At 43.1% G+C, this 14,638-nt stretch overlaps 1 protein-coding gene across 4 annotated transcripts in view; it reads right to left on the reverse strand.

Moving 5' to 3' along the window:
• The window catches only part of HHAT (hedgehog acyltransferase), a 179,623-nt gene that overhangs the window by 20,253 nt on the left and 144,732 nt on the right, over window positions 1–14,638 (reverse strand). Inside the window, exon 12 of one of the 4 annotated variants that reach the window (XM_083605330.1) lies at window positions 13,979–14,267. The exons of the other annotated variants lie outside the window; for them this stretch is intronic. Coding sequence (XP_083461456.1) covers window positions 14,182–14,267 — 86 coding nt within the window. The 3' untranslated portion in view covers window positions 13,979–14,181. Of the gene's footprint in view, window positions 1–13,978; window positions 14,268–14,638 lie in introns of those variants that run through there. 4 annotated transcript variants of the gene reach the window in all.

Here is a 14,638-nt window from a genome sequence, read left to right on the forward strand (position 1 = left end):
TCGGATCTCTGGTGTTACTCTTATTTTATTTGTGATTACCTCTAGTACCATAATGAATAAAAGCGGGGACAGAGGGCATCCCTGTCTTGTTCCTTTTTCAATTTTAAATGAATTTGTTAGATTGTTGTTTATAATCAGTTTAGCAGATTGGTTCGAATAGATTGCTTTTATTCCTTCCATAAACTCGCCCTCTAGCCCTGCTTTCTCCATACTCTTTAATAGGAACTGCCATGAAACATTGTCGAATGCCTTTTCGGCATCGATGAAAATCAGCGCCGCAGGTATTTCGTTCTTACATTCCAGATATTCAATAATGTTTATGGTATGCCTTACGTTATCTTTAAGTAACTTATTTGGAAGGAATCCTGCTTGATCCTTATGTATTAGATTTACTAGACATTTTTTTAAGTCTGCTTGCCATCACCTCCACGAAGATTTTATAATCGTTATTTAATAGTGATATGGGTCTGTAGTTTTTAATATTTAATTTATCCGTGTCTGGTTTAGGGATCATCGTAATGTGAGCCTCTTTCCATGTCTCTGGTGCCCTTCCTCCTCTTAATATGTTGTTCATGATGTCACATAGCACTGGCGCTAATTGGTTTTCTAATACTTTATAATATTTGGCTGATAATCTGTCTGGTCCTGGGGCTTTCCCTAGTTTCATCTTCCTTATCGCATCTTGGATCTCTTCTGCTTTTATGGGGTTATTTAGTTGAATTCTTTCTTCCTCTGTTATGGTCCTCCCGCAGTAATCTTCTAGATATTTTTCTATTCGGGTTGTTTCTTCCTCTTCTTTTTTGTACAACTTCTCGTAGAATTTGAGGAAATTTTCCTTTATTTCTTTTGGATCTTCTATCAATTGCTCCTCTATTTTTATCTTGTTTATCACGTTTTGTTTTTGCCTTCTTCGCAATTGCCAAGCTAATAATTTACCCGTTTTGTTAGCTGACTCGAAATATTTTTGTTTCATTGATTTAATTTTCCATTCAATTTCTTGACTTGTTAACATTGAGTACTGTGATTGTAACATTTTTATTATTTGCATGTTTTGTTCATCTTTCGGATTTGTTGTTAATTTTTTCTCACATTCTCTTAGCTGGTTAAGAATTTCCTCTTTCTTTTGTTCTCTTACTTTCCTCTTGTAACTATTTTGCTGAATATAAAACCCTCTTAAAACCGCCTTACTGGCGCCCCAGACTATGTCCATACTTGTTTCTTTATTAAGATTCAGGCTGAAATAATCTTTTAAGGTGGCTTTGGCTTTTTCAACCACATCTTCGCTCTCCAATAGATATTCATTCATTCTCCATCTGAACCCGCCCTGTGTTTTGCCTTTTATTTCTAAAACTACCGGGTTATGATCAGAGTGTTCTAGGTTGGATTTCACACTTTATAGTTCTTAATGTAAGTTCCCTTGAGACCCAGATTAGATCAATTCTACCCCAGCTCTTATGTGGCTCTGAAAAGAAAGTGAATTGCTTCTCTATTGGATGTTTGTATCTCCAGATGTCTATTAAATCTAAGTTTTCTTCCAAATTATTAAAGGATCTTGGCATTTTCCCTTGTTTACTTTTTTTCTTTCCTGATTGTCTGTCTATTTCTGGTTTCGGCACTCCATTGAAATCTCCCAATAATATCGTCTTGTTACACTCTAACTCCAGTAAAATTTGTTCCAGTTTCCTAAAAAATTCCGGTTTATTCAGATTTGGGGCATATATGTTTATCACATTAAGTTTTTCACCCTGGAAGTTAATTTGTACCCCCAAAATCCTTCTTTCATCATCTTTACAAATCACTTTGGGTTCCCATTTTTCTTTAACGTATATCGCTACCCCTCTTTTCTTTTCCGCAATACAATTTATAAACTCAACCCCCAACTTTTTGTGTATCAGGATATGTTTATGCTTTTTAGTCACGTGTGTCTCCTGTATGCAAATTAAATCGAGATTCTTTCTTTTCAGCACATTTACAATTTTATTCCTTTTGGTTTTTTCATTCAAACCGTTCACATTCCACGACAAAACTTTCAAATTCATTATAATGACTACTTTCCAGTTTACAGATAACTAATAATTTAAATTCGAGTGGTTTTGTTTTCTCTATTCTCTTCCTCTTCTTCTTCTTCCTCTTCCACTGCTACCTCTTCCTCTTCTTCTTCGTCTACTCCTTCTTCTCTTCCTTTATCTTCTTGATCTTTTCCTTTCTCTTTTTTCCTTCTTCTCTCCTCTGGGTCCTCATTTCTTCCTTCATATCTCTCCTCTACTTTTCCTAGATCTTTCTCGTATCTACGCAAAAATTTCTTCACTTCTTGGGTCTCGGCAATCCTAAATCTTTTATCTTTATAAAAAAAGGAAATCCCTTCAGGGAACTCCCATCTATATTGTATACCATTCTTTTTTAGGACGCTTGCCAGCTGTTTATAACCTTCCCTTTTGCGCAGGAGTCTGGTTGGTATCTCTTTAAAGATGATGATTGGTCTGCCATCAATGATTAATTTTTTTTGATAGCTTATTCTTAATATCATATTTTTCATCTCTATCAAATTGAATATAACTAAGCAGTCTCCTGCGACTTTTTTTGATTTTACTTGTTTGGTCTTTGTTTTTATTCTGAAAGCGTTTTCCATCGTATATGCAACCTCTTCTTCTTTCAGTTCTAACCATTTCGCTAATTCTTTAGTCATTTTTTCTTTAATGTTTTCATTTATTTCTTCTACTCCTCTAAATTTCAAATTTAACTGTTTTTGTTTCATTTCAATCATCGCTAAATTGTCCAAAACTTGATCTTGATTTCTATTTAGTTCTCCTATCTCATCCTTTATCCTATCTGTCTCCTTTCTTTGTTCTTTCATTTCTTTTTGTATTTTTGTATTTGTTTCTTCCATAGTCTTTGACCAAACTGTCAAGTCTTTAATTTTACTTGACAATTCTCCTACTGCTCCCTCTATTTTCTTATCTATCAACTCATGCATCTCTCCTAGTTTTTTCTCCATATGTATTTCACTCTGTTTGAACTCCTCTTTTATTTTTAACCATAGAATATCTAGGTCCTTAATCTCTTCTTGTCGGGATGTTTTCCTTTCCGATGGTGTTCCTCCTATCTTTTTTCCATTTTCCCCCGACATTTTCTCCTTCTCTAATTTTTTAATTAAATCTCTTGCAATATTTGTTCTCTCCCCTAGAGGGCGCACAATCTAAACCAAATCTAATTAATTATCAAACAATATATTCAAAAGCACTTTCTTAAACACTCAAATTGCAATTTTTTACCATTTAGAGTAAAAAAATGTATGTATAGGATGACTCTATAAGTGTAGTAAATCAGATTATTCTCAGTCACTTTAGGTTCCTACAAATACACTAAGATGTTAATCCTGCAAAATTAGCTTATATTATTTCCAGCTTCAATTCTAGGATCCCAGATATCAGTTAATTTCCAAAATTAAAGACCCAGTTGGTAAACTTACAGTCTATAAACTCCAAATTTGGATAGGGTCTAACATAACCTCACAACTAATACAAGTTAGTTCAAATTATTTCAATAATAAACTTATTAGGAGATTGTTAATTATGTAGAGATAAAGGCCTTATAAGAAGACCATTAATAATCTATTAATCTTACAGGGAAGCCTTTATAATGAAAGAAAGAGCGAAACAAACAAACAAACAAAACAAGAAGAACAACAAGCAAACAGTAAGAGCAGCAACGTAAATTTAACATATATCTAATTTTTGTTTTATATAAAGGCTCCCTTTTCTTCCTTCTATTTGAACTTCAGCCACTTGGTCGGCTTAGTCCGGTTCCAATATTTCACCAGGAGAGTGCGTTAGTGTTTAAGGGTTGGTCTCAATAGATAAATCTCTAAGGCCAAAGAGAGAGCGGAGAGCATCGAAGCAGTTCGTAGAGAGAGAAAATATGGATAGATAAAAAAATAAGAAATAAACCCAATCTCTACTATACAATTTGATAGGCTCCACACAGTTAGGCCTCCACAAATAAGGAAAAGAGGGGGAGAGAGTTATTTACTTAGCTTCTAAATTCTGTGCTCTTCAGCCACTTGCTGGCTTAATCCAATATTGGGCTATAATTAGAGAAGATCCAGAGGTCCAAAAATCCAAAAATCAAATCCAGTCCATCAAATGAGTAGGAATATATCCCCCAATGATCTTAAGTACACTCCTCTCTGACTCAGTTCGAGTATATTTCAGTTCCAAAAAGATCCAAATTTCCAAACCTTTAAGAGTCCGGGGTATTCAAATTTTAATCCAGTCATTCAAAAGGAGGAAGTAGGTGTTCAAGTAAAAATTGGTCTATGTCCCTGTGAGCTCAGTTCATGAAGAATTCCAAACAACTCAGAGAAAAGAAGTAAAAAAAAAAAAAAAAAAGGGTCAAAAATCCAAGTTCTTTGGGGGGGGAGGGGGTTAGTGTCCAAATTTAAAGTTTAAAAGAGGAGGGAAAACAAATTACACTCTTGCTTAATCAATTGCCCAAGCTGTACTAGAGATTTCAGTATTTCAGTATTTAAGACAAAAATGGCAATGAGTGGAAGTTATTATTTTGTTTTAAAGCCTTTATTTTATTTCATCCTTTCTCTTCTCCCCTCCTTCCCCCTTGTGCTTCAGTATTGGCGTTTAAGGCTTCAGAATATTTGTCTCTTTATAACCACTCTGTTCAGTTCATTCTCTTGTTTTTAGTGTCTTCCCCCCAAAAAGGATACAAAGTCTCTAAAGGTCTATTCAATTACTTTTATATTACTTAGTTTCCTTCGCCTCGCTTAAAAGATTGCTGAGGACTTTCACTTTTCTGTTTTCTACAGCGGGTGAATAGCCACTTCCTTTCTTCACTCTTACAACTACGTATCCTGCGCCATTTTCACTCTGAAAAAACAGGTCGGGTTCCTCATTTGAATCCTTTTACATCCAGATCTCACTTAGTGTTTAATCAAAAGTTTTTGCACAGAATTACTCCAAAAACACTAAGGGTTCTGTTCTTAAAGTTACGGAGGTTTGTCGCTTTTTCAGTAGGAGCTAGAGGCATCGCTACACGGGGTCCGCAGAGCTTACCATTCGCGTTTCTCAGTTCCGTCGCTCTCGAGTCCTTAAGAGAAAAAACCCAAAAAAACTTCGGAACCACTCCAACGCTGCTGGATAGCTTATCCCTCAAGGGTATCCCCCTTGAGATTTTGGGGGGTCGCAGTGCCTTTGCATCGCCCCCAAGTCCCCGTGAAGCTCGGAAAAGCTCTCAGCGGCTTCTCCGCGCTCCCTGCTGCTTGCGATCCCAAACCGGAAGTCATTTTAAATAAAAAGACACATTCTACTCATGTAAAAACACGCTGATTCCTGGACCGTCCATGGGCCAGATTTAGAAGGCGATTGTGCTGGATCCGGCCCCCAGGCCTCAGTTTGCCTACCCATGGCATAGTTCAACTATGGAGTTTCCTCCCACAACAGGTAGTGACAACTTTAAAAGAGGATTACACAAGTTCTTGGAAAAGAAGGCTATCAACAGATTCTAGACACAATCAGGGACACAATGCGGGAGCCAGGCCATCTCAAAATTATGCAGCGTCTGTGCCAGGGATTGAGCCAGAGTCAATACATGCAAAGCAAATCTTCTCCCACTGAAGTGTGGCTCTTCCCCAGTATACTTCTGAAGTTGATGTCACACTCAGATCCTACTTGTGGACTTCATGCAGGCGTCTGTTTGGCCACTTTGAGAACAGGTTGTTGGGGCAGAAGGCCCTTTGGTCTGAGCTAAGCACTCTTAAGTTGGAGGATGCATGGCGGCTAATGGATTGAAGTTGAATCCTGACAAGACAGAAGTACTGTTTTGGGGGGACAGGGGGCGGGCTGGTGTGGAGGACTCCCTGGTCCTGAATAGGGTAACTGTGCCCCTGAAGGACCAGGTGCGCAGCCTGGGAGTCATTTTGGACTCACAGCTGTCCATGGAGGTGCAGGTCAATTCTGTATCCAGGGCAGCTGTCTACCAACTCCACCTGGTACGCAGGCTGAGACCCTACCTGCCCGCGGACTGTCTCGCCAGAGTGGTGCACGCTCTGGTTATCTCCCGCTTGGACTACTGCAAGGTGCTCTATGTGGGGCTACCTTTGAAGGTGACTCAGCAACTACAACTAATCCAGAATGCGGCAGCTAGACTGGTGACTGGGGGCGGCCGCCGAGACCACATAACACCGGTCTTGAAAGACCTACATTGGCTCCCAGCACGTTTCCGAGCACAATTCAAAGTGCTGGTGTTGACCTTTAAAGCCCTAAACGGCCTCTGCCCAGTATACCTGAAGGAGTGTCTCCACCCCCATCGTTTTGCCCGGACGCTGAGGTCCAGCGCCGAGGGCCTTCTGGCGGTTCCCTCATTGCGAGAAGCAAAGCTACAGGGAACCAGGCAGAGGGCCTTCTCGGTAGTGGCACCCACCCTGTGGAACGCCCTCCCATCAGATGTCAAAGAGAAGAACAACTACCTGACATTCAGAAGACATCTTAAGGCAGCCCTGTTCAGGGAAGTTTTTAATGTGTCATATTTTAGTGTATTTTTGGTTTCTATGGAAGCCGCCCAGAGTGGCTGGGGAAACCCAGCAAGATGGACGGAGTACAAATAATAAATTATTATTATTATTATTATTATTATTGTTGTTGTTGTTGTTATTGTTATTGTTATTGTTATTATTATTCCTTTGCTCACTTCTCATGAAGAAGAGGACGATTGGTTTGGCAAAGTGGTGAGTTGTGAACAGGCCACGACAAATCCAGCGGCTCTTGTTCTTCCAGATGGCAGCAGAGGCCAGAGTGTGCCTCCCCTTGCTTCTGTGGACCAAGGGCAGCTGACCATTGTAGCACAGTCCTCTTCCTGGTGGCGAGACAGAACTCCTTGCAGTTACTCCTCCTCTAGCTGATGGATGGGAACAGGTTGGTCCTCCTCCTGCTGTGATGTTCTTCAAGGGAGGAAGGTGTGAACCTCACAGCAACCCTTGGCTGCCTGGCCAGTGGCAGAGGGCAGAGTGTGCCTGCCTTCAGCTCTGCAGTCCCAGAGCAACTGCAGTTGGAGCTGAGAACTTGACATCCACACCAAAACATACATATACACTCATGAGCAGAGCTGTGGTTATGCTTCTGTGGGTTCGTTTCACCTTTCCTTGGAGGGTTAGAAAAACTACCCAACCCCGGCTGGTCATGATGGGTATTAAGAACAACAGCCATATACTGTGAGCAACGATGGCTATGCAATGCCTAATCCAAATGGCTAGAAAGCTATTGTCAGGACACAGCCTGTGTTCATCCATCCCTGCTGGTGCTTGAGAGATGGAGGAGCAGAAGGGTGGCAGGTGAGAGGCCACTATGAATAGACAGTTCTTGGCTAAACAGAGATGGCCAGGATACATGCACACTATCTAAAGCATTTAGAGCTTTGCAGAAGAAAGCCAGCAAGCTGGATTTAATACAGGATCTTTGCGCTGTGTAGGCGCTGGAAATAAAAGTACAATTACAAGGTGCTGTGACAGCTGCAAAACAGTGTTGGAGGCAGCCTCAAACTGTTATGCAAACACTGCTGTGTGTTTAGCATCATATTTGCCCCTCAGAGAGAGAGGAGCCTGAAATAAACAGCATTTGCGGCAGTATTTCTCCCCAGATCATTTCTTGTGATTTATTATATATGCTTATCTTTCTAATTCTAGCATTTTAAAAAACACACCATCATCATCACCACCAGTGTGCACTTGACCTTTTCCTTCAAAGAGCTGCATTACCAGAAGTCGCCTGCGTAATAAATGAAAGTGTCTGTCTGATAAGAAAGTCTGTGGAGGCCAGCCCTCACATTTCCATAAAATGCATTTTATACAGTTGAATTATGCCATCCTCTTAAATTTTTTCTCCTTTGTTTTAAGAGCGGCAGTGTTATTTTAACTCACCCTTTCTCCAAATATCTTAGCATGTCTGCAATGCATAAGCAACTTTTTAAGACTAGCCTACTCCATGCTGAGGGGGCGCGGGTGGCGCTGTGGGTTAAACCACAGAGCCTAGGACTTGCCAATCAGAAGGTCGTTGGTTCAAATCCCCGCAACGGGGTGAGCTCCCGTTGCTCGGTCCCTGCTCCTGCCAACCTAGCAGTTTGAAAGCACGTCAAAGTGCAAGTAGATAAATAGGTACCGCTCCGGTGGGAAGGTAAACGGCGTTTCCGTGTGCTGCTCTGGTTCACCAGAAGCGGCTTAGTCATGCTGGCCACATGACCCGGAAGCTGTACACCGGCTCCCTCGGCCAATAAAGCGAGATGAGCGCTGCAACCCCAGAGTCAGCCATGACTGGACCTAATGGTCAGGGGTCCCTTTACCTTTTACTCTATGCTGGGGGCAGTTAGGCTTGGCCTCCAAGGCGGAGAGCAGAAGAGTATGCTAGCCCTCCTTCCTGTCCTCCTTTGGAAGAGACCCTGGAGGTTAATATGAGCAGGGGTTGAGACCCCGGAACTTTATTTTGTATAATGAAAACGTGTGAAGTAAGAGTTCAAGTCTCCCACACGTGAAATTAGGTGGCAAGGGCATTAGGTTTCCTCAACCTGCTTTCTCATTTCGCCGCCACAATGAGAGTCATGTGCCCCACCTCCCTCTCTGGTCCCACTTCCCTCTCCACAGCTGTTGGAGCCAGTGTGGTGTTGTGGTTAAGAGCGGTGGACTCGTAATCTGGGGAACCGGGTTCGCATCCCCGCTCCTCCACATTCAGCTGCTGGGTGACCTTGGGCTAGTCACACTTCTCACAGAGTGTTTGTTGTGGGGGAGGAAGGGAAAGGAGAATGTTAGCTGCTTTGAGACTCCTTTGGGTAGTGATAAAGCAGGATATCAAATCCAAACTCTTCTTCTTCTTTTTCTTCTCTGACACTTCCATGATACCTGTCCCACTACCCACCCCGACAACCTCAGATACTAGGAGTAGCTCTGCCTTTCCATAGGGGGATGTTGCCTCAGCCTCAGCCACCTCTCAGGAGGCAGACACCTGCCCCGTCCCCTAGATGTAGGAGGAGCCAAAGGCACAGTGAGAGACTGCAGAAATGCCTACTGCACTAAGTTGGGCCAACTCCAATGCTATATATAGGATAGCAAGGGGTGCGTGGTAGTATTCGATCAACCCCTGCAGCTTTGACAGTTAGAGCACCTGACTTTGTTGCAGCTGTATTTTGGGTTAATTATGTGTATTGGCTGAAGTGCCTCAAACCAGCGATTTGCATATCTAAACATTAAAGCCTTTGAAAAGAATCCTCCTTTGAGTCTTTGTTCTTCATCAGCTACGAGTCAAGACACTAAGTCAGATTAAAGTCCAAAAATCCAGAGGTGTTTCGCATTTCCAGAGGGAGCCACAGCTATACCTATATCTGTACAGTGGTACCTTGGGTTACAGACGCTTCAGGTTACAGACTCTGCTAACCCAGAAATAGTATCTTGGGTTAAGAACTTTGCTTCAGGATGAGAACAGAAATTGCCCGGCGGCAGCAGGAGGCCCCATTAGCTAAAGTGGTACCTCAGGTTAAGAACAGTTTCAGCTTAAGAACGGACCTCCAGAACGAATTAAGTTCTTAACCAGAGGTACCACTGTATCTATATACATGTATCCATATATCATATGAAGGACACCCCTCTATAACACCTTGTCCATTGCTATGATAGACAGGCATTTCTCTAGTCAGCCAATCAGGGAAGAATTTTAGCTGTCAAGGACAGAGCTTGGATGTGTTTGTAAAGTAGGGTGGGGGCAGAGGGTTCAAGCCAGTAGTGGATGGCATGGTGGGGTAGAAGCTCTTCCCTGATCTTGCTGGTGCTGACCAGGAGGGAGAAGGGCAAGGCGGCAGTGCAGTGCAATTGTACCGGTAGGGGTGTCAGATTGACTCTGCTGCTGCATTTGCACTGCACCAAACTCACGGCCTCATTGCCCCTCACCTTTCAGGTAAGGAGCAGTAGCACGTCTACCAGGAGTTTGGGTAAGTTCCTCTGCCCCACCAACTACTTGCTAAAGGAGGAGACGAATGCTGCCTACTTGCCAAGCACCTTTTTATATCCACTTAATGAGCGGGCAAATAATAAATACATGAAATCTAACAAACAACTTGGCCGAAGTAAACATTATGGAACCATAAAGTCAGCCCCAACTACAATGCTAGTTTTTTTGTCTGATCATTTTGGAGGGTGGGGCTGACCCTCTGCCTCCCATTCTAACGGGAGGGGCTTCAGTCCCCCTTCCCCCCTCATTTCCAGGGACCTGTGCTGACAAGGGAGTCCTTTTACAAGGGAGAATTACCAATTCAGCTCATCTTTAGCCTTTTTTCCTCTTTCCACGCATTTGGGCTTAATGTGTCCAAACTGTGATCAGTTTCCTATCCCATTCGAGATGATATTTCAATGCTAATTTTAATTTTGAAAGTAACTGCATACTTCAAACGAAGGTGATTTAGAAAACAGAAAGCCTTTTTAGCAGAGGCTCTGAGCATTTTCCAAGGCCATCGTTCCAGCACCTGGCCACCCAACACTAATCTTATTTAAAACCAGGGAAGAGAGAAAGAGAAATATTACCATTTTGTTCCCCAGCACATCACATTTCTTGAAGCTTTTGTAATTAGCCGTGATTTATTTAAATTTGGCCTTGCTTGCATTTACTAAACTGTGATGTTCCCTACCATTCCCCAGTCTAATAGGGATGTCTGGCCTTGAATTAATGAGGGACAGCAGGAATTTCATACAGAAGCCAGCAGGCAAAACTCATGTGTGTATTTGCAGGATTAAGTGGTAAAAATGGTTCCACTTCCCTCTCTTCAATTTGTGTAATTAAAGTGGGGGGAGGGACACCTTATCTGACAATTGCTCCCACTAAAAAGGTCCCCATACCCTGAATTAAGTGTGTTCTGCACTGCCAGCAGAATCCTCCCTCACAAACAGTACAGGAGTATATAAAGGAGAGCAACATGTTTTGCTGTATTATTAGAAACTAGCTTCTGGGCATACACCTCCTGTGTCTAGAGAGGACACTTCTCAAGAGGTTGCCAGTAAACGAGAATATTCAAACTAGCAAGCAGAGGGAACAGCAGCAAGCATCACTCAGTTCTCGTTTTGTAATGTGGCAGACCCACCTGCCCAACAAATATGGCAGCAAAGGCTACAGGATATACAAGCTACAGAAGAGATCAAAGGGGAAGAAAAGTGGAAGTAGGACTTAGTCTAAAAAAAGCAACAGGTAGCCATAAATAATACAGTACTTTCAGATTTGCAAAATTGAGTGGTAAATAAGCTGGCAAAAGCTACTAGTCCTTGCTGTGGGCTGTCCTAGGATGGATGGTGTGATGGCCTGGGATTCGGACTCAGATGCTGAACCTGAGGGATCCCAGCCTGCACAGGATTCCCGCATCCAGAACCAGCTGAGCCGGGGTTGGGGCATGGGCCTGAAGGGTCCTCACCTGTGCTGGATCCTCAGGTGCAGGCACCAGCTGAGTCTGCTCTGGCTCCTGAGGTGATGGAGGACCCATTGCCTGCAGGTGCTCCACTCAGCCCCGTCAGAGGAAGCTGAGGTTGCCTCTGGGTCTGGTAACCCTCCAGCCTCTCCTGAGCTGCAGAGGCTCAGGCCAGAGAGGCGGAGCGAACTAAGTTCTCGCAGGAGGAGTGCTGGCCTCTAGGCCAAGAGAGGCGAGTCACCTGAGGATCGGGGCTGCCCTATGCCTCGGGGCAGATAAAAGCCGGCCAGCTCCAGTCCCAAGTTGTGGGAGCAACATTGTTGGTTGCTAGTTCCTGCCTGAGCTTCTGACCTGCCCTGGCTCCCTGCTTGCTTGCCTGTTCCTGACTTCACCCGACACCCTGCCCTGCACTTCAGCTACTATGGACTGCCTCCACGTTGCACCTTTGACCACGGACTGGACTTGGACCTTGCCTTTCAGGTAACCCACAGGACCAGCACAGATGGAGACCTCTGTCCCTTCCTCCAGAAGCCCACTCCAGCCACTTCATCATGGTTCCTGCACTGCAAAGGGTTGGACTTCAAGACCCTTGGGGTCCCTCTATAATTCTATGGTTTGTTTGTGGGGAGGTTTGATGAGGTCCAATCAAGTGTTATCCCACACTTCCCAATGCAAGCTCCCAGTCACTTTCCTTATCTCAGAAATGCCAACCTTTTGGGGAAGTGGGGAACCTCCCAACCAACTATAACAGCATAACCTGAATTTGCTGTTATGTGACTGAATCCCATCTGAAAACAGAGGTGCAGAAAGCACCCTGCATTCCCACGCTGGATGCTGCAGAAGAGGCCATTTTCTTCTTTTGGCTTGCTGTTGATGCTGGACAGAGTGCTCCACTCCTCCGCTGCTAGTCCACTCACCTAGCAGCCTATTGCTCTCTGTTGCCTACGGCTACCAGCTGTGTGCTTAAATACAGCACTGTGCCAATTCACAACAGCCAGCGCTGCATGAATATTTATGTCTGCAAAATAAACCAATGAATAAAGCAATAAGCCACCAGAGCTCAAGTATACCCAGATGTGCAGTGCCTGGCTACGTTTACTTAGTCGTGAGTCAAAGCACTGACACACATGTTCCTGATGTGGTGTGGCATAATGTTCTGGTCTTCAGCTGGTGGGATTTCCAATGGCATAATAAACTTCAAAGCCTCCGTTCCTCCCTACGGATTTTAATTTACAAAGGACGTTAAAATCGGCACCAAAAAAACCCCCTTCATCTTACAGTGACTCATCAAGAAGAGGCAAGCTTTTAATCTCCTCTGGACAGCATGGGAAGAATAAGCAACAAGCTCTCGCGCGTCCCATGAATGGACACAAAATGTCATCTGCCACAGGTTGCAATAAGACAGTTGAATCCCTGAACTAAATCCCTGTCCGGGGCAACGGAAATCCATCCAGGCCTAGGATCTTAATCTGGCCATGCAAAATCCAAAGCAAAAACAGAGACGATGAAAAATATTTCAGCTTTCAACCTTCTCAGGTGCCCCCTCCCACCCCATTTCAGTTCCAACCCCTGTCTAGGGGGCAAGAGAAGGTAGCTGTGCATCAATTTTAGGCTTGGGAGGACAGAAATCTAGAGAAAGAGGATGGTGGAAATTTGGGTTCCAGAGATAATGACATCCTCAGGCGCCAACATTTCCTTTCATGATCGCCATCACTTTTGAAATCAAGTGTTCTCAAACTCCACCCTCCATGGTTGAAAACTGCTGAGGGTCTTGGCAAACCACTCAGTGATTTTTCAGCCCATCATAGCAAATGTAATGTGCTGTGCTAGGTGCTGCATTATCTTTAATTGCATTTTTACAGAAAAGCTGTGGTCCACCAGCTTGGGGAGCGCTGGTGGTCTGTGAATCACATGTTTGGGAACCCCTGCTCTAATCTCTCGTGGTCCCTTGCACACTGCCAAAACAGATCATGAAAGTGGGCACAGATCTGTGTAAAATTCGCATATGCTAATTGATATGAAAATGCAAATATAACACAAACACTTAAACAGAGTCATTGGTCTATCTGGCTCAGTGTTGTCTACACTGACTGGCAGTGGGTCTCCAAGGTGTCAGGCAGGGTTCTCTACCTGGAGTTGCCAGGTATTGAACCTGGGACCTTCTGCATGCAAAGCAGATGCTCTGCCCCTGAGCTATGGACCTTTCCCATAAATATACATGAGGAGATTATCCCAGGAAGCTGAAGTATTATTCAAAGAGGGTTTTCCCTTTGTGTTATTCATAAGTGCCAAGCGTTCCACATATCTAGCATATCTCTAAAGTCAAGATTACAAAATAATATAATCGCTTTTTAATTGGACTATATAATTTAAATAGAAACCCAATCCACCTCACCACCTGCTAATCAAGGTACTAACTGCTGAGGAGCAACTTCTTTTTGTATAATTTTTTATTAAATTTTCTGTTTTACAATCTAGAATACTCATTTAAACATCCTTAAAATATCAATGACTTCCCTTCTTCTCTTCCCATGCTTCATTTTGCATATCATAAATGCCTGCATATTTTACAAAAAAACTAAACCATTCAGTATTCCATTATTACATCCATCAAAACTTATTTACACTGTTGAATTAATGCTGCCAACGTTTTCATGGGTACACAATTTCCGCCCATATATTCAACAAACGTTTTCCAATTTTCTCTAAACGTATGTTCTCCTTGTTCTCTTATTCTATATATTAAGTCTGCAAGCTGATGGGCAACTTCGAAAGCCCTGCTCTCTCTCCTTTCTTAGGGTTGAAAACCTTGCTTCCACAGGACAGGCCTTGAAATACGAGAAATAGATTACTGTCCACTGTCAAGCAAGATGCATGGCCACCCAACCCTAATCTGAACCCTGTGTAGCTGTGAGTCTTATGTGTCTTCCCCAATATCCTCTCGTTACTAGAGTATCCATTGGGACTGGTAGGCAGAGGGACTAATAGTAGCTGAAGCCAGAGCCAGTGGCAGGAAGAGCCTTCTCATGACTGGTTATAGGTCAAAAGGCAGGCAGCTTGAAGCTGGTCAGCGTGCCCCCAAATAGACCAGCTCAATGAAGTAGGAAAGAAGTGGACACATTTCAGTCTTGAGGGATCTACTCTGTTTATTACCAGAACCCAAGAGACAGATAGAAAACAGTGGCATGGATACAAACTG

Source organism: Podarcis filfolensis (genome assembly GCF_964270895.1).
Source record: "Podarcis filfolensis genome assembly, chromosome: 3".
NCBI classification, from domain to species: domain Eukaryota; kingdom Metazoa; phylum Chordata; class Lepidosauria; order Squamata; family Lacertidae; genus Podarcis; species Podarcis filfolensis.